This window comes from Carcharhinus amblyrhynchos, chromosome 16 (genome assembly GCF_965287045.1).
Source record: "Carcharhinus amblyrhynchos chromosome 16, sCarAmb.v2.hapA, whole genome shotgun sequence".
Classification (NCBI taxonomy): domain Eukaryota; kingdom Metazoa; phylum Chordata; class Chondrichthyes; order Carcharhiniformes; family Carcharhinidae; genus Carcharhinus; species Carcharhinus amblyrhynchos.
In genome coordinates, this window is record NC_137339.1 from 6,520,330 (window position 1) to 6,538,555 (window position 18,226).

Here is an 18,226-nt window from a genome sequence, read left to right on the forward strand (position 1 = left end):
TAGGGAACAGGATTGAAGACATTACTTGGCAAATGAGAAAAGTGAATTAACATCCATAGATGAAAAAGGAAGATCATTGTAATTGCTTTGAATAATAATCCAGCTCAGACAACACCTTCAGGCCAGTTTTCCCTCGATTATACCAACAGTATCATGTTCACAAGGAAAAAAAAACTGGAAATATTATGTAATAATTCCTCATCAGAATTTGATGTCCAAAGGTGACAGTAATGAAGAGACATAACAGTTGAGCTAATAGGGTCTAACCCTCAAGCATGGTCACTTTCAGTAAATTGGAAAGTCTGTGAAAGGAGTTTGGGCAGTCTCAACAGCAAAGTACTAGCTGGCGATCCTTTACAATAAGACCATAGAATAACTGCTGTGGAAGTGGGTAAATATTACACCAGCGGGAAGCCAGAATAAATGGAAACCTTCTTTCTCCAAGTGAGTCTCCTATATCTGATCAGGGAGTGCTGGTTGTTGACACTAGCTGCTCAAAATAGCAAGCGCTGCATTCTCCAGCATTGATATCTCAAGGTTTCACCCCACACACAAACACATGCATGCGCGCACACTCACACAGAAGAAATGCAATTCACAGCATTATTATAATTATTATTATTTTAGTTTATTGATTTATAAGTATCACAAATAGGCTGACATTAATACTGCAGGTGTTACAAAAATGGGAGGGACAGTAAGTTGCAATGAGAAAACAAGAACCTTCCAAATGGATGTAGATAGGTTAGGGGATTTTCATGGCAACTTCACTGCAGTGTTAATGTAAGCCTACTTGCGGCACTAATGATTAAACTTCAAAATTTTAGGAGAGTAGGCCAAAAGATGGCAGGTGGAGTTTAACGTGGATAAGTGTGAGATCATGCATTTTGGTCAGAAAAATGGGAAGGTGACTTATTATCTAAATGGGGAGTGTCTTCGGGGTGCTCCACTGCAGAGGGATCCGGGTGTCCTTGTTTATGAGTGACACAAAACTAGCATGCGGTTACAGCAGATAATAAAGGAAGTGAATAGGATGTTGGCATTTATAGCTAAAGAAATAGAATATAACGGCAAGGAAGTATTGTTGCAACTACACAAGGCATTGGTGAGGCCGCACCTGGAGTATCGTGCACAGTTTTGGTCCCCTTATTTCAGGAAAGATGTAGTGACATTGGAGGCAGTTCAGAGGATTGATTCCAGAGATGAGGGGTTTGTTGCACGAAGAGAGATTGAACAGTTTTGGCCTAAACTGTCTGGAATTTAGAAGAATGAGGGGAGATCAAATTGAGGCATGCAAGATGATAAAAGGTATGGATAAAGTAGACGTGGAGCAGATGCTTCGTCTTGTGGGGCATTCTAGAGCGAGAGGTCTTAGTCTTAGGATCAGGGATAGCAAATTTAAAACAGCTGAGGGGAAATTATTTGTTCCAGAGGATTGTGAATTTGTGGAATTTGCTACTCCAAAGTGCGGTGGATGCTGGGACAGTGATTAAATTTAAGGGGGAGTTAGATGGATTTTTAATTGGCAATGGGGTAAAGGGTTATGAGGAGAAGGCAAGAAAATGGGGATGAGGAGCATATCAGCCATGATCAAATGGCAGAGGAGACCCGATGGGTCGAATGGCCTAATTCTGCTCCTATATCTTATAAATAGGTTACCGTGAAAATACCCTTGTCACCACACTTTGGCCAGCTTCTGTTCGGGTAAACAAGGGAGAATTTAGCATGGCCAATGCACCTAACCAGTACATCTTTCGGACTGTGGGAGGAAACCAGAGCACCCAGAGGAAACACACAGGGAGAACGTGCAGACTCTGCACAGACAGTGACCCAAGCTGGGAATTGAGCTTGGGTCCCTGATGCTGTGAGGCAGCAGTGCTAACCACTGTGCCACTCCTGTATTAAGCTGTATTTTACAGATGAACTGTGGTATTTGTGTAGCTAACTAACAATTACCGCAGCATGAAATCAATTTGTTTTGGGGAGTACTTCGAGATGTTTTGACAACACAATACATTGTTCATTTATACGTATGTTTCTTATACAATAATCGCTCCTTCAAAATCAAGCATGCAATCTTTAAAAACCCACAATAAACTCCCATGCAAAAGTTCACACAAAACAATCCACACAGTCTCCTCACCTCCAGCTTATGCCTATTTCTATTCAGTAACACAAATTTTCTATACACTGGCTTCTAGACAAGAAAAGGATTACGAACCCAGTAAATAAAAGCAACCAGGATAGTTGAATACTTTAACAGGTAACACATAAATGTGCAGAGCAGCACAGTCCAGTAACCATTAAACTCTGGTTAGACCACATCTCGGATACTGCCTTCAGCTCTGGGCAGCCCACCAGAGGGAAGAACACACTGGCCTTGAAGAGGCACAGTGCAAAGTCATCAAAAAGGTGTCAGGGCTGAAAGGATTAAATTACAAGGGCAGTTTGCATAAACTAGACTTGTATCCCCCTGAGCACAGATTATAGGTGCTCTAACTGAGACAATTACGATTAAAAGAGTTGATGGGGTAGATAAACTGTTTCTGCTGGTGTTGGGAATCAGTAATAAGGGGTGTAACCATTAGGGTCAGGGGTGTGTGTGTGTGTGTGTGTGTGTGTGTGTTAAATTGAAAACTGCAAAACTGAAATTGCTAGACATCCATGGACCAAGGCAGGAATTAAGATATGGATCAGCAGCTATGATCTAACAGAATGGTGCAAAAGACTGAGGGGACCAATGGCCTCCTCCAGTTCCAGTTTTCCCTTATAACTTTCTTCTAGCTTGCTTGAAATCCATCTGCCACAGTTTTGCCCATTCACCTCAGTCTATCAATACCCCTTTTTAATTTTAAGCTTTCATCTACACTGTCCACAGTGCCGCCTAACTGTTCGTAACGTCAACTGGATAATCCACATTATACACTGAAGCCAGGTGGTGTAGGTTGCCAACTTCAGCAGAAAACTCTGCTGCCCAGTCCTACCTCATACCAAGTCCCAGGCGCCCATCATCCTTGTGCTTATTGATTACCATTAGCTCCCAGTTAAACAACATCATTGTTTTCAAATCTTACCATACCTCAATACCTCAAGATCTATAACCATCCAAGGTACTTTCACTCCTTCAATTCTGGCCTCTTGCACATCCTATATTTTAACTGCACTGCCATTGGTGTTCATACCAAGGCCTAAGTTCCCAAAATCTTTCCTTAAACCTCTCTGCCTCTCTCCTCCTTTAATAAGCTCCTTAATAAGAACTTAAGAACTAAGAGCAGGAATAGGCCATCTAGTCCCTTGGACCTGCTCCGCCATTCAATAAGATCATGGCTGATCTTTTCATGGACCCTGCTCACCATAGCTCTTAATTCCTTTACTGTTCAAAAATCTATCTTTGCCCTCAAAAACATTCAAGCCTCAACTGCTTCACTGGGCAGGGAATTTCAGAGATTCACAATCCTTTGGTTGAAGAAATTGCTCCTCAACTCGGTCCTAGATCTGCTTCTCCTTATTTTGAGGCCATGCCCCCTAATTCTAGTTTCACCCGCCAGTGGTAACAACCTCCCTGCTTCTATCTTATTTATTCACTTCATAATTTTATATGTTTCTATAAGATTCCCCCCCCTCAATCTTCTAAAATCCTTTCTTCTTTGAGCAAGCTTTTAGTCATCTTCCCTAGCTTCTCCTGATGTGACACTGTTAACTTTAGTTTGAAAACTGTCCTGCAAAGCATTAATGGATCTTTTCATTAAGTTTAATCCATTATATAAACTCAAAGCTGTGTGTCTCCCATTATTATTATCCAACCGGGGAAGAGCCTGTGGTGGATAAAATTCACTGTGGATTAATAATGAGCACACAGGGGCAGGAGTAGATCATTCAGCCCCTCAAGCACATTCCACCATTCGGTTAGATCAAGGCTGATCTAGATCTCATGATATGTGCCAGTTTTAGTTTCAAAACCAGCCATTATCCCAAATTCCCTGCAGTGCCAGAGGAAAGTCTTGCCACATGATTCAAACTCACGGCCAGCTGACCTGGAGGCAAGGGTGTTGCTCATCGAGTCAGGCGGACATTTTTAGTATGACTCCAGCAAGGAAGGAAGGAACTACTGGAACTTACCGAGTTTTCCTCGTCATCCTGATCCAAGTCTCGTTGTTGCTCCTCCTGACGTTTCAATTTAATTTCCATCATGTCATTGATCAGATCTCTGAGAATCGATACCGGTTTAGCACTTTTAATGAAGGGATGCTGAAAGGTTAAAGAAAATGCATGTGAAGAACTCTGAGGGAATGAAAATGTGCTCAGCCTTTTGATCAAGAGTACGATTGGTTGACATCATGTATCGTATAGCTGAAGTTCCTTTTTCCCTTCACCTCAAGACTCACCACAAGGCAGGTCTGAGCTCTGTAAAGAAAACTAAAAGACTTGGCATTGCAACTGCACCTCTTACAAACCTAGGGTTTGTAAACAATGTATGGTGTGAGGAGTATTCTTGTTTCCTCAGCACTGACAAATAAAAGAGCTCACAAATCAGCTGCTCCTCCTCCTCCTCCCTTCCTCCCAATCCGGTTAAAATATAAAACTGTTTGATGTCGAGTCTCCATCTCAACACAGTCTGTGTGAGAGCAGCTGACAGTCCCAAGATCAAACAAATGAACATCTCAGACAAGCACAGTCCATTTGAAAACACCCCGCTTGTTCTCATAGATGAAGAATCAGAATCTCTACAGTGCAGGAGGTGACCATTCGGCCCATCAAGTCTGTACTGAGTCTCTAACAGAGCATATTACCCAGGCCTAATCCCCATAACCCCATGTATTTACACCACAAATCCCCCTAACTTTTACATCTTTGGAATTAAGGGACAATTTAGCATGGCTAATCAACCTAACCTGCACAACTTTGGACTGTTGGAAGAAACCGGAGCACCCGGAGAAAACCCGCACAGACACAGGGAGAATGTGCAAACTCCAGACAGAACTCCGGAATTGAACCTGGATCCCTGGTGCTAACCACTGTGCCATCATGCCAGTCACCTGATAATTAGAATCTCGCTGTTTCAGTCTCCTGCTCCTTGAAATAAGGTGAACTCGTGTCAAGGGTAGGAAAAAGACTCACATTTTTATAGCACCTTCCATAAAATCAGGATGTTCAGATAGTGAAGTGACTCTCATGCGTTGTAATGTAGAAAACTCAAACTCAGCAACAATCTAAGATCCACAAACAGCGACCCAGATGAACCAGCTGCCATTTGAACGTGGAAAATGTACTTACATCGCCATGAAATCCGAACCTTCAATTCAAGTACCTATTGCCTACTGTGCACAAGGTGCCAGATCAGGTTATAATGAAGATTTATTTGTATTCTGTTGAGATCAATATTGAATGACTTGTTCTGCAGGTTGTTTCATAAAGATGGAACAGTGTTTGCCTCATCCCTTCCAGGCCAGCTGATTCACCCAGAGATCAAGATGATGAATTGAATTCCCCTTGAGCACTAGGCCAGAATTCCAGCCAACTATCTAGCCAATGTGATAGAGGAAGCACAACAACTGTGATGCCTCTTGTCCAGATACAGGGAGACTTTATATGGATTTGTTCTGGTCCATTCTCCACACCAACACAGTTTTGTGTGTGTTGCGTATAGTATCGCTAAAGCGTCGTACAAATAACTCTCAGCTGTTAATAGCTAGGGCAAGATTTAATCTTCATCAAATGGCATGTTCTCTCTAATGCCATACTTGGAACCTGGATTTCTGAGTAGGGGTAGATCATTCAGCCCTTTGAGTCTGCTCTGCCTATTAAATAATGGCTACTCTGGTAGTGGTTTCAAATCCACTTTCCTGCCTGACTCATGTAATCCTGGATTCCCTTGTCTATGGCAGCAAATCAGGTAACCTGTAGGAAATGACCAGCTGGCAGGATGTCATAGCATAGCAGGTTCCTTATCCAGTGACAGCAAACCATGCAACTACAGACCCCGATTAAAACCCAACGTACCAAAATAGTTCTTCCTGAACCCAATTCCCGCAAATAAAGAATGCTTGAAACAAATTCTGGGCATCAGTTAGAGTCCGGTCTACAAAAAATAACTTCTGATCAACACCTCACAGGTAGAATTAAATTAAAATTGTCCCAATGCAGATATTGGCATCAGACTCCCTCACAATGGATCATAAGCAGTAACTCATTCTGAATGCCATATCATCTATCCCGATCTGCTCAATTCAGCACTTAGCCTTGTTCTCATTAGGTTTCACTGATTCTCATTTCCTCCGAAAATCAATTTCACCACCAGCCAAGTAATTCTAGAGCTTCACTCCATTTCATCTTAGCAGCCTCTCACAGCCCATTGCCCTTCTTATGACCAGAGTTCCTCCAGCAAAGGTCCACTGCTCGTTCCCTGTCAGCTTACTTCACCATTGACAGGTACTTTTTCAACTATCATGGAATGTGGCTGCTGCTAGCATTTATTGCCCATCCCTCATGTCCTTTGAACTGAGTGGCTTCCATGCCATCTCAGAGGGCAACTGAGAGTCAACCATATTGCTGTAGATAGGGAGTCACGCACAAGTCAAACAGGGTAAGGACAACAGATTTCCTTACATAAAGGACATGAGTGAATCAGATGGGCTTTTTTAATGATGACTGACAATGGCTTTATGGTCACCTCTAGAGTTTTAATTGCAGATTTTTATTGAATTCCAATTTCACCACCTCCCGTGGTGGGATTTGAACCTGGGTCCCCAGAGCATTACCATAAGACCACAGGATATAGGAGCAGAATTAGGCTACTCGGCCCATCAAGTCTGCTCTGCCATTCAATCAAGGCTGATATTTTTCTTATCCCCATTCTCCTGCCTTTTCCTCATAACCCCTGATCCCCTTATTGATCAAGAACCTATCTATCTCAATTGAGTCTCTGGATTACCCATTCATTGTGTCACCGCCTCCCCCAAAGGCTTCCCTTATGAACCCTGCTTTTAACCCTACTATTTATTCTATTTTGGTTAAGCTTCACACTTTTTGCTGGGTTAACAGGATTCAGTAAAGTGTAAGAAAGACAGGCTTGCATTTCTGTAAGGCTACCATGACCAGAGGGCTTCCCAAAGCACACTGCAATCCATGAAGTAGGTTGAATTGTAATCAAAGTTTCAATATATAGTTTCAATACATAATAAAACAAGGCAGCCAATTTTCATACAGCAAGCTCCCACAAACAGCAACGTGATAATGACCAGAAAAAGTCGTCGTGATGTTGATTTCAGGATAAATATTGGCCAGAACACGGGGCAGAATATTGACGCTCTTCTTGGACACGGAATCTTTTCTGTCCACCTGAGGGGGCAAACAGTGTCTTAGTTTAACATCTCATCCAATCACCTCCAATAGTACGGCACTCCCTCAGTATTGGTTAGGTTTTGTGCTCAAGTTCTGGAGTGAGGTTTGCTCCCACAACTTTGATTCAAAGTCAAAAGTGGTACTGACTGAGCAATGGCTAACACCCTTGCTACTTTAATGTTATCGATATTAGATTATAATGTACCTGGAGCAGTTGTGTGGCAGCAGCTCTTTGTTCTGGATTTTTAACTAAACACTGCTTTACAAAATCTGTAAATTCATCTGTCCAGAGTTCTGGTTTCCGGAATGTCGGAGGTGGGTTCGTGGGAATCATGAAAATAGCCTGCAGAATCGGAAAAAAATGTATTCAGGTCACTTGCAAATTACTGATTAAATATGCAAAGCTGATCTTGCTTGAATAAAAATGCCATTGTAAAAGATCTTAAAGGTCAGCTCTCTGATGCTACATCCAGTAACTAGCTATTTTAATGCCGTATTTATAATTCACAACGTTGTGAGAAGATATTTCAATGTCAATTGCAGCCCTGATGCTATAAAAATTTATAGTGAAGATTTCTACATCATCGGTCTTGCGTTTAAATACAAGTACGTGCTTGTTTCAACTTTACAAAGTCATGTGAAATCCTACTACCGCGCTAGCTGTCATGTGAAGTGTAACTCCAGTATGGTGTGAAGCCAGGCATTTTTTTTGTCCATCCAGGACAAAGCAGCCCACTTGATCAACACGCTATCCACCACCGACGCACAGTGGCAGCAGTGTGCACCATCTACAGGATGCACGGGATACAGGTGCAGCAATTCACCAAGGCTCCTCCAACAGAATCTTTCAAACTTGTGTCCTCTACCATCTAGGAGGATAAGCCAGCAGATGCATGGGAACACTGCCACTTGCACGTTGCCCTCCAAGCCACACATCAACCTGACTGTAGGTGTACCTACACCACTGCGACAGGAGTGGTTCAGGAAACAGATTCACACCACCTTCTCTAGGACAACTAGGGATGGGGAACAAATGTTGGCCTTGCCAGTGTCGCTCACATCCCAGGAACGATTTTTAGGTCGTACTTGGAATATAGTGTTCAACTCTGGTCGCCACATTACCAGAAGGATCTGGAGGCTTTGGAGAGGGTACAGAAAAGATTTACCAGGATGTTGCCTGGCATGGAGGCCATAAGCTATGAGGAGAGGTTGGAGAAACTTGGTTTGTTCTCACTGGAGCGACGGAGGTTGAGGAGAGACCTGATAGAAGTCTACAAGATTATGAGAGGCATGGACACAGTGGATAGTCAGAAGCTTTTTCCAGAGTGCAAGAGTCAATTACTAGGGCACACAGGTTTAAGACGCAAGGGGTAAGGTTTAAAGGAAATGTAGAGGCAAGTTCTTTACACAAAGATCCTGGTCAGGCCCCACTTGGAGTATTGTGCTCAGTTTGGTCACCTCATTACAGGAAGGATGTGGAAGCCATTGAAAAGGTGCAGAGGAGGTTTACAAGGAAGTTACCTGGATTGGGTGGCATGCCTTATGAGGATAGGTTGAGAGAGCTCTGTCTTTTCTCCTTGGAGAGACGAAGGACGAGAGGGGACCTGATAGAGGTGTATAAGATGATGAGAGGTATTGATCAGGTGGATTCTCAGGAGGCTTTTTCCCAGGGCTGAAATGGCTGCCACAAGAGGACACAGGTTTAAGGTGCTGGGGAGTAGGTACGGAGGAGATGTCAGGGGTAAGTTTTTCACTCAGAGGGTGGTGGGTGAGTGGAATTGGCTGCCGGTGGTGGTGGTAGAGGCAAGTTCGATAGGGTCTTTTAAGAGACTTCTGGATGAGTATATGGGACTTAATAGGATTGAGGGTTATAGGTAAGCCTAGCAGGTAGAGATGATCGGCGCAACTTGTGGGCTGAAGGACCTGTTTGTGCTGCAGTTTTTCTATGATTCTGTGATTCAAAGGGTGGTGGCTGCCTGGAACTCTCTGCTGGGGGGGTAATGGAAGCGGATAAGGTAGTGACTTTTAAGAGGCGCCTTGACAAATACATGAATAGGATGGGAAGGGATATGGTCCCTGGAAGGGTAGGGGGTTTTAGCTCAGTCGTGTAGCATGATCGGTGCAGGCTTGAAGGCCGAAGGGCTGTAATTTTCTTTGTTCTTCAAAATGAAAATGTGGGAAATATACAAGAGGCAGTGTGCCTCAGTAACCAGAAAATGTTAGGTTTCAAATATTTAACTTCCATCAGGCTGAAGTCTTAAAGCTGGGGCTACTTGTCTGAACAAGTGAGCTACTCTTTGGTTTATTTAAAAATTGATTTTTAAAAGAAAATAAAGACAGACTTGCATTTCTATGGCACCTTTCACAACCACAGGATGTCCCAAAGTGCCTTACAACCAGTTAAGCAATTTTGAACTTTTGCAATGGGGGAAACATGGCAACCAATTTCCACATAGAAAGATCCCGATGGGATGATGACCAAAACATTTTCTCACATTGGTTGAGAGTGTTGAACATTTGCTTGACAAGACACTTGGTCTGCTCCAAATAGTGCCATGGGATAGTCACACTAGTGTGCCAAGAAGACTCCCCCTCCCCTGCACTATCCCCCAAGTGTACCACAAAAAAGATGCAAAATTCATGCAATGAAACTAAACTTTGTCTTCAGCTCTATAGTCAGCATCTTCAAGACCTGAAGAATTTTGGGCTTCCCATGTAAAAGGAAAGTAAAAGTAAAGTTTATTTATTAGTCACAAGTAGGCTTACATTCACACTGCGATGAAGTTACTGTGAAATTCCCCTAGTTGCCACATTTTGGCGCCTATTCGGGTGAACTGGAGAATTAAGCATGGCTAATGTACCTAACCTGCACATCTTTGGACTGTGGGAGGAAATCCATGCAGGCACAGGGAGAATGTGGAGACTTCCCACAGACAGTGACCCAAGCCAGGAATTGAACCCGGGTCCCTAGCACTGTAAGGCAGCAGTGCTAACCACTATACCACCGCCATGTCATATATATGCTGGCAGGGAAAGAGTTACACTTGCGTGGTTTAGATTTTTTATGTTGGTCAGGCATGGCCAACAGGACTTGGCGCTGAAAACAAAGCTCCCACACGAAAAGCAAAAATTCAGAAAGGATGCAAAAGCCCCGGGAGAAGCGAGTGAACACAGTAAGAAGTCTCACAACACCAGGTTAAAGTCCAACAGGTTTCAAAACCTGTTGGACTTTAACCTGGTGTTGTGAGACTTCTTACTGTGTTTACCCCAGTCCAATGCTGGCATCTCCACATCAGAAGCGAGTGAGATAGGGAGAAGTTATAAAAAAAGGAAGCAGGCGAAAAGAGAGGAAGAAGTGAAAAGCCTGCACCGGGAAGAAGATAGAGAAAACGGGAGGTATGCTTTGATTTTTTTTTGTAATGTAGAGGTGTGTGATGACATGGAAAAAGGCTGTAAACCACTGGCCTAGATTTTTGTGCTCAAGTCTCTGAAGTGGGACTGGAATGCACAAACGTGTAACTCAGAAATGGGAGCGCCACAGACTGAACCACAACTGACACGTTAACAGATGCTAAGTGACCTGGCACTGAATTTCCAGCACCTTTTAGTTCAGAATTCCAACTTCTATAGTTTCCTTTTCCATTGTAGTGTTAACAGGGGCTTTCCGTGAGGCCTTACTGGCCACTTTACAAACTAGAGTCTATTTAATGAATTGAGGAAACAGATGTTCTCATTTATGCTCTCTCCAAACGTCCAAACTTTAAAAGTGGAGAAGAGGCCAAGTCGTAGCATTGCTGGCCGTCTTTCCCACTTTTCTCCTTCACTGTCAGCTCATTAGCGCAAACAAATCCAATCAGCCATGATCAAATTAAAAAGTGGAGCAGGGAGAGGGGGGTGGAGTTTAATGACCTCTGGTCGTTGCCAACTTTAAAGTCACAAATTATTCATTTCCCCCACTCTGCAGTAACTTTCCTCCAAATCACTTTGGAAAGCAATTAGAGCTAAACTGCCCAGGATGGGCTGTGAACATTTCAGCCACAACAGCAGTGTAAGCGGCCCCTAAACCTTCAGTGTGGATTGAATGCTTTGGCACTACTTGCCCTCATCGGATGAATATCTGCATATGGTGGTTTTCCTTCTGCCATTTCTATTGCCGAAATCCCCAAGGACCAGATGTCCGCCACGCAGTTGTAACCAATTTCCTGGATTACTTCAGGTGCCATCCAGAAAGGAGTTCCAATCACCGTGTTCCTCTTGGCCATTGTATCCTGAGTACAGAAGGACAAGTTACCAGTGGAAATCTGCCAGAATATTATGTCAGTTTTACATCTCGTCTTCTACAAAGCATATCAGCAGACTGAGACTCAAACAGCTCTGAGATGATTTGCAAATTTTCTTCGCACAATTATACAAGAAGTGGCCATTTGCTTTTGTTTTTGAAGCAATGGACCTACAAGAAAATAACACGTTTATTGATTAAAAGGACTGAATTTAACCTAGATTCCAATTCAATGCAGCAAGTCTGAAACTGGAGCCAACAGTGGTACATTTGCTGCAGTGGTACAGGCTAACAATTAGTTTCATTTGATGAAAGCAAATTACTGTGGATGCTGGAATCTGAAACCAAAAGAGAAAGCACTGGAAAATCTCAGCAGGTCTGGCAGCGTCTGTAAGGAGAGAAAAGAGCTGACGTTTCAAGACCAGATGACCCAAAGTTTTGACAAAGGGTCATTTGGACTCGAAATATCAGCTCTTTTCTCTCCTTATAGAGGCTGCCAGAACGGCTGACATTTTCCAGCATTTTCTCTTTTGGAATTAGTTTCATTTCCCTTGTGAGAGAAGAGGATGGAAAGCTGCCATAGTCTCTGCGTCCAATTGCGACTCAGTGAACTTTGCTAGAATGCGAGGGGGCAAGGACAGATTCATAAAATTGAACAGAATTTACAGTACAGAAATAGGCCATTTGCCACAAAAGATCAATGCCAATGCTCCACTCACCTCTGTTCACTTGACCCTATCATTATAACCTTCTATTCCTTTCTCACTCATGTATTTACCTAGCTTTTTCTTGAATGCATCTACATAACTACTCGGTGTGTTCCACATGTTCTCCTGAATTCTTAGTGACTATTTTATATTTGTGTCCCACTAGTTTTGATTTTCACAGTAACTTCATTGCAGTGTCAACATAAGCCTATTTGCCACACTAATAAATAAACTTTAAACACTGTTGAAAATATTTTCTCCACATCTAGCTTTGCAAAACCCTTCACAACCTTAAAGAACCCTTGGACTTCTTTTTCTCAGTTTGCAGTTTTATTTTGGTTTATGATTGATTGCTCTGGGGAGAAGTTACACTCTCATATCGGTCACCATATGCAGACTCATCAGGCTGTCATTGACTCCATCCCCAATCTGTGCTGTTTTGGATCGCTGGCAGCACTGAAATTTATCTGGGATCCTCCATTCAAATCAATCTTGGGATAGACTAATCCCCATGTTCTTTCTGAAGTTTGTTTATTAATGTCCCAAGTAGGCCTACATTAACACCGCAATAAAGTTACTGTGAAAATCCCCTAGTCACCACACTCCAGTACCTGTTCGAGTACACTGAGGGAGAATTTAGCATGGCCAATGCACCAACCACCTAACCTTTCGGATTGTCGGAGGAAACAGCAGCACCTGGAGAAAGCCGACGCAGGCATGGGGAGAATGTGCAGACTCTGCACAGGCAGGACGTTTCCTGGTATGGAGGGCATTAGCTATGAGGAGAGATTGGAGAAATTTGGTTTGTTCTCACTATAATGACAGAGGTTGAGGGGCAACCTGATAGAAATCTACAAGATTATGAAGGGCATGGACAGAATGGATAGTCAGGAGCTTTTTCCCAGAATGGAAGATTCAATTACTAGGGTGCATAGGTTTAAGGTGTGAAGGGCAAGGTTTAAAGGAGATGTATGAGGCAAGTTTTTTTTTACAGAGAGTGGTGGGTGCCTGGAACTCACTGCCAGGGGGGGTGGTGGTGGTAGTAGTAGAAGCAGATATGATAGTGACTTTTAAGGGGCATCTTGACAAATATATGAATAGGGTGGGAATAGAGGGATAAGATCCCTGAAAGGGTAGGGGGTTTTAGTTCAGTCAGGTAGCATAGTCAGTGCAGGCTTAGAGGGCTGAAGGGCCTGTTCCTGTGCTGTAATTTTTTTTGTTCTATGACAGTAACCTAAACTGGGAATTGAACCTGGGTCCCTGGTGCTGTGAGGCAACAGTGCTAACAGCTGTACCACCTTGAAAGCACACTCGGTTCTGGTCAGTTCATTGTTAATAGTTTGTCTTGATAGGCTTTTGGAACACCTACTGTCCCGGTATAATAGAACAGAAGTTTCCATATGGAAATAACTATCATAAAAATCTTGCAGTTGCTGTGAGCTACCTGTTACCTGACCTATACCATGGTTCAGTTCAGAGATTACTTACAGTGAGCTGACCAGCAACTCCAAAGTCAGCCAGTTTGGCATGTCCCTCGTTATTGAGCAAGATGTTTCCAGCTTTGATATCCCTGTGGATTTTCCTCATGAAGTGCAGATATTCCAGTCCTTTCAGCGTCGACTGTAAAATTGTGGCAATCTCGTCCTCTGTTAACTGAACAAAAGACAAGACAAACTCGTTTACATCACAGTTTCTTTACTCGGAGTAATTTTGGTCTATCATTTGTGGGTGCCTTGCACATTTGTGGAGTGTCAGCTGTGGCTCTCTGGGCAGCACTCTTGCCTCTCCACTACAGGGCTTGTGCACAAATCAAAAGCTGAGACCCCTGTTCAGCACTGAGGGAGTTCTGCACTGTCAGAGGTGCAATCTCTCGCTGATACATCAGACTGAGGGCAATATCTACCCTTTCAGGTGGGTGTAAACGATCCCACGGCACTATTTTGAAGAGCAGCAAGGTTGTTATTCCCTGTACCCTGGGCAACATTTCTCGCTCAATTGACATCGCAAAGAAACATGATTACTTGGTTATTAATGCATTATTGTTTGTGGCAGCTGTAGCTAGTTGGCTGCCATGTTTCCTACATCTTAACGGAGACTACGTTGCAATATTACTTCATTGCTGATCAGGTGCTTTGGGACACTCGATGGTCATGAAAAGTCATGATAGAAATACAAGTCAGCCTCTCTTTCAAAAGTCCTGACAAGGTTTGGCTTTGAGATAATTGCTATCACATATCCCACTGCGAGGTGCAGGTCTTCCTCCCTGACTACCATCTGTGCTGCAGCAGATGCCTCATCCACTCAGTCTCCTTCATGGGCTCCCTGTTACTCTGCGCTCTCTGCCAATCTGTTCTAATAACCACATATCTTTGTCATCTAAAGAAATATCAAGAGCTTGCATTTATATAGCAGGATGCTTTACAGCCAACACTGTATTTTTGACATGTTATCACCGTTGTAACATAGGAAAAAAAATCTGTTTTGTCATGATTTGAATTTGCCATTGTTATTTTCCTTCAGAACTCAGCAACTACAACCTCCAGTCCAGGAGTCATAGAGGTTTCCAGCATGGAAACAGGCCCTTCGGCCGAACTTATCCATGCTGCCCAGTTTTTACCACTAAGCTAGTCTCAATTGCCCACATTTGGCCCATATCCCTTTACACTCATCTTATCCATGTAACTGTCTAAATGCTTTTTAAAAGACAAAATTGTATCCGCCTCTACTACTGCCTCTGGCAGCTCATTCCAGACACTCACCACCCTCTGTGCGAAAAACTGCCCCTCTGCATTCTTTTACACCTCTCCCCTCTCATCTTAAATTTACGCCCTATTGTTTAGGCTCCCCTACCTTTGGGAAAAGATGTTGACTATTTACCTTATCTATGTCCCTCGTTATTATATAGACCTCTACAAGATCACCCCTAGGCTTCCTATGCTCCAGGGGAAAAAGTTCCAGTCTATCCAGCCTCTTCTTGTAACTTCAAGAACAACGGCTGAAATACTACATCTTCTTCTCCTTGAGCCCTTAATGGGGCAAGGTTACAAAAACCTGTCCATTTCAAACACAATGTTTCTGATTACATTTTCTATGGAACCAGCAGTAACAACCTTAAAGAATTACACCAAGTCTTGCTCTACCTTACAATGTTACCTGAACTTCTGAACTCTTCTGGACTCCCATATCTCCTCACATTCCTAAAACTGTCCTCAAGTTATTTTGTGTCAAATATTTCACCTTAAATATTTGACTGCACCCAAAACCTGAAGGCTATTCCCGTGAAGAATCATAGAACAGAAGGATCTGGCCAGCCTTGCGCACTATAACATATTTGCCACTATCCCTTGTACCGGTAACTTCCCTGCTGCAACTTTTTCTTTTCGTGAGTACTAAGATCAAGGATCTTTTAAACTCTCTTCTTCCGTCTAAGTTATAAATACAATGGAAGGGTTTTTGCTTTCTCTGTCCTACGTTTCCATTTTGTTGAACTCAACATTTCTCAAGCTCTCAAACTGGAACTCCTGATGTCCTTCCTGTCCTGCAGCAGCCTGTAGCAATTATAACACATGCTTCCCAATCATTACTAGATTTTGGTGTAATTTGATACAACTAGGTTCTTGCCTGGCCATTTCAGAGGGCATTTAAGAGTCAACTACATCAGTGTAGGTCTGGAGTCAAGTGTAGACCAGGCCAGGTAAGGAAGGTAGATTTCCTTTCCTAAATAACATTAATGAACCAGATAGGCACAATAATATGACTTCATTCAGTGAAAACCAACAATGATTTCACAGTCACTGAGGTTAACTTTAAATTCCAGAGTTATTAATTGTATTTAAATTCCACCAGCAGCAACGGTGGGATTTGAACCCAGGTCCCCAGAGCACTAACTGGAGTCTCTGGATTACTGGTCTACCACTTCCACAAGCAAGCTGAAGTCAACGGGAATCGAGAAAAAATTCGCCATTGGTTGGTTTGAGTCATACTTAGCACAAAGCTATTGGAAGTCAATCATCTCAGTCCTAGGACTTCACTGCAAGAATTCTTCAGGGTTGCGTCCTGCGCCCAACCATCTTCAGCTGCTTCATCAATGAACTTCCCTCCATCAAAAGATGAGAAGTGGGATGTTTGCTGACGATTGAACAATGTTCAGCACTATTCGTGATTTCTCCAATACTGAAGTCATTTCCTTATGGAACAAGACCCAGACAATATTCAGGCTTAGGCAAATGACTGATCAGTAAGGCTCGTGTCATAAGTGCCAGACAATGACCAACTCCAACTAGTCTCCCCTCAACTTCAAATGACATTATCATGTCTGAATCCCCCACTACCAACACCCAATGGCCAGAAACTTAAGTTGTCCAGCCATGTAAATACTGTGGCAACAATATCAGTCAAATGCTGGGAATTTTGTAGCGGGTAACTCAACTTCTGACTCCCCAAAACCCGAATAAGTGCAGATCCAACAACAGTCAAGAAATTCAGCATCAAGGACAAAGCAGCCCACTTGATTGGCATTCATCCACTGCCTTAAACACTCACATCTCCAGTGATGCACAATGGCAGAAGTGTCTACCACTTATAAGGTGCGCTACAGCAACTCACTCATCAGCACACTTTACAAACCCAGACAGTTGCCGCCTAAATGGAGAAGGGCAGCACGTGCATGGGAACACCACCATCACCTGCAAGATCCTCTCCAAGCCACGTGCTTTTCCTTCACTATCACTGGATCATAATCCAGGAACTCTCTTCCAAACAGCACTGCAAATGTAACTTGAGCAGCAGCTCAAGAGGCAGCTCAATAACTCTTCTGCAAGAGTTATTTTGTAATCGATGCTGGTCCTGCTACATCCCACGAATGAATAAATTTTTAAAAACCTGATTTATCCCAACATTTCAAATCTTTCTAATTTTAATAATTATGGAAAAGGGCCTTTTCCATTTGAAAACCACCTCCCCCCAACACATTATTGACTAAAGGACAAATGAACGGTCGCTACGAGAGGACACAGATTTAAGGTGCGCGGAGGCAAGTACAGAAGTGATGTTAGGGGTAAGTTTTTCACTCAGAGGGTGGTGAGTGAATGGAATCGGCTGCCGTCAGTGGTGGTAGAGGCGAACTCGCTGGGGTCTTTTAAAAGACTTCTGGATGAGTATATGGGGTTTTATGGGATTGGGGGTTATAGATAGGTGTTGATGTGATCGGCGCAACTCGTGGGCCGAAGGGCCTGTTTGTGCTGTAGTGTTCTATGTTCTATGAACTGTTCCGATTATTCCCTTTCCTTATGTTAATTACAGCAGGTTTCCATCACGTTGACAATTTGCCCTCAAAGATGTACTGCTCCTAGAAAACACTACGCTGGCAATAAAACATCAAGTGATGTCTCCCACCCCCGTGCCGAAACAGTACAACTGTAAGCAGTTCAGTGATGTGCTGAGGTTGCTGGCATTCTAGGGAAAAAAAGTCACTGAAACTTTCCTGAACATGTCTCACTGCAGCATTAGCAAAACAAACACATTTATGACCTGAGTGGTTAAGATGTCCACTTGGCTTGCCAGCTGCCACTCTACACTGCAGCACTGCTGCAAGAGTTATTTCTGACAGCTGTGTTATATACTGCCCTTCACCCTTCCTCTGAATTAGCTCAATTTACAGCTGGTGCCACACACAATGATCGAGGAGGTGCTAAAACTCCTCCCTGCAGCCATGCCTTTCATTATTCACTCTTACCAGTCAGCAATCCTGGTTTTCAAATCCTTTCCCTATCAGTGTAACTTCGTCCAGCCCTGAAACCTTCTGAAATTTCTGCAATCAGTTCTGACCTCTGATCTTGATATTCATTATCCCACCATTGATGGGCATGCCATCCAAACTCTGGAAATTCTCTCCCTAAAC

General features: G+C 43.1%; 1 protein-coding gene across 1 annotated transcript in view; it reads right to left on the reverse strand.

Moving 5' to 3' along the window:
- The window catches only part of LOC145353800 (serine/threonine-protein kinase 3/4), a 146,838-nt gene that overhangs the window by 80,573 nt on the left and 48,039 nt on the right, over nt 1-18,226 (reverse strand). The window contains exons 5-8 of the mRNA XM_080204616.1: nt 13,816-13,980; nt 11,442-11,609; nt 7,547-7,684; nt 4,120-4,248 (exon numbers count right to left, since the gene is read on the reverse strand). Coding sequence (XP_080060742.1) covers nt 4,120-4,248; nt 7,547-7,684; nt 11,442-11,609; nt 13,816-13,980 — 600 coding nt within the window. The remainder of the gene's footprint in view (nt 1-4,119; nt 4,249-7,546; nt 7,685-11,441; nt 11,610-13,815; nt 13,981-18,226) is intronic.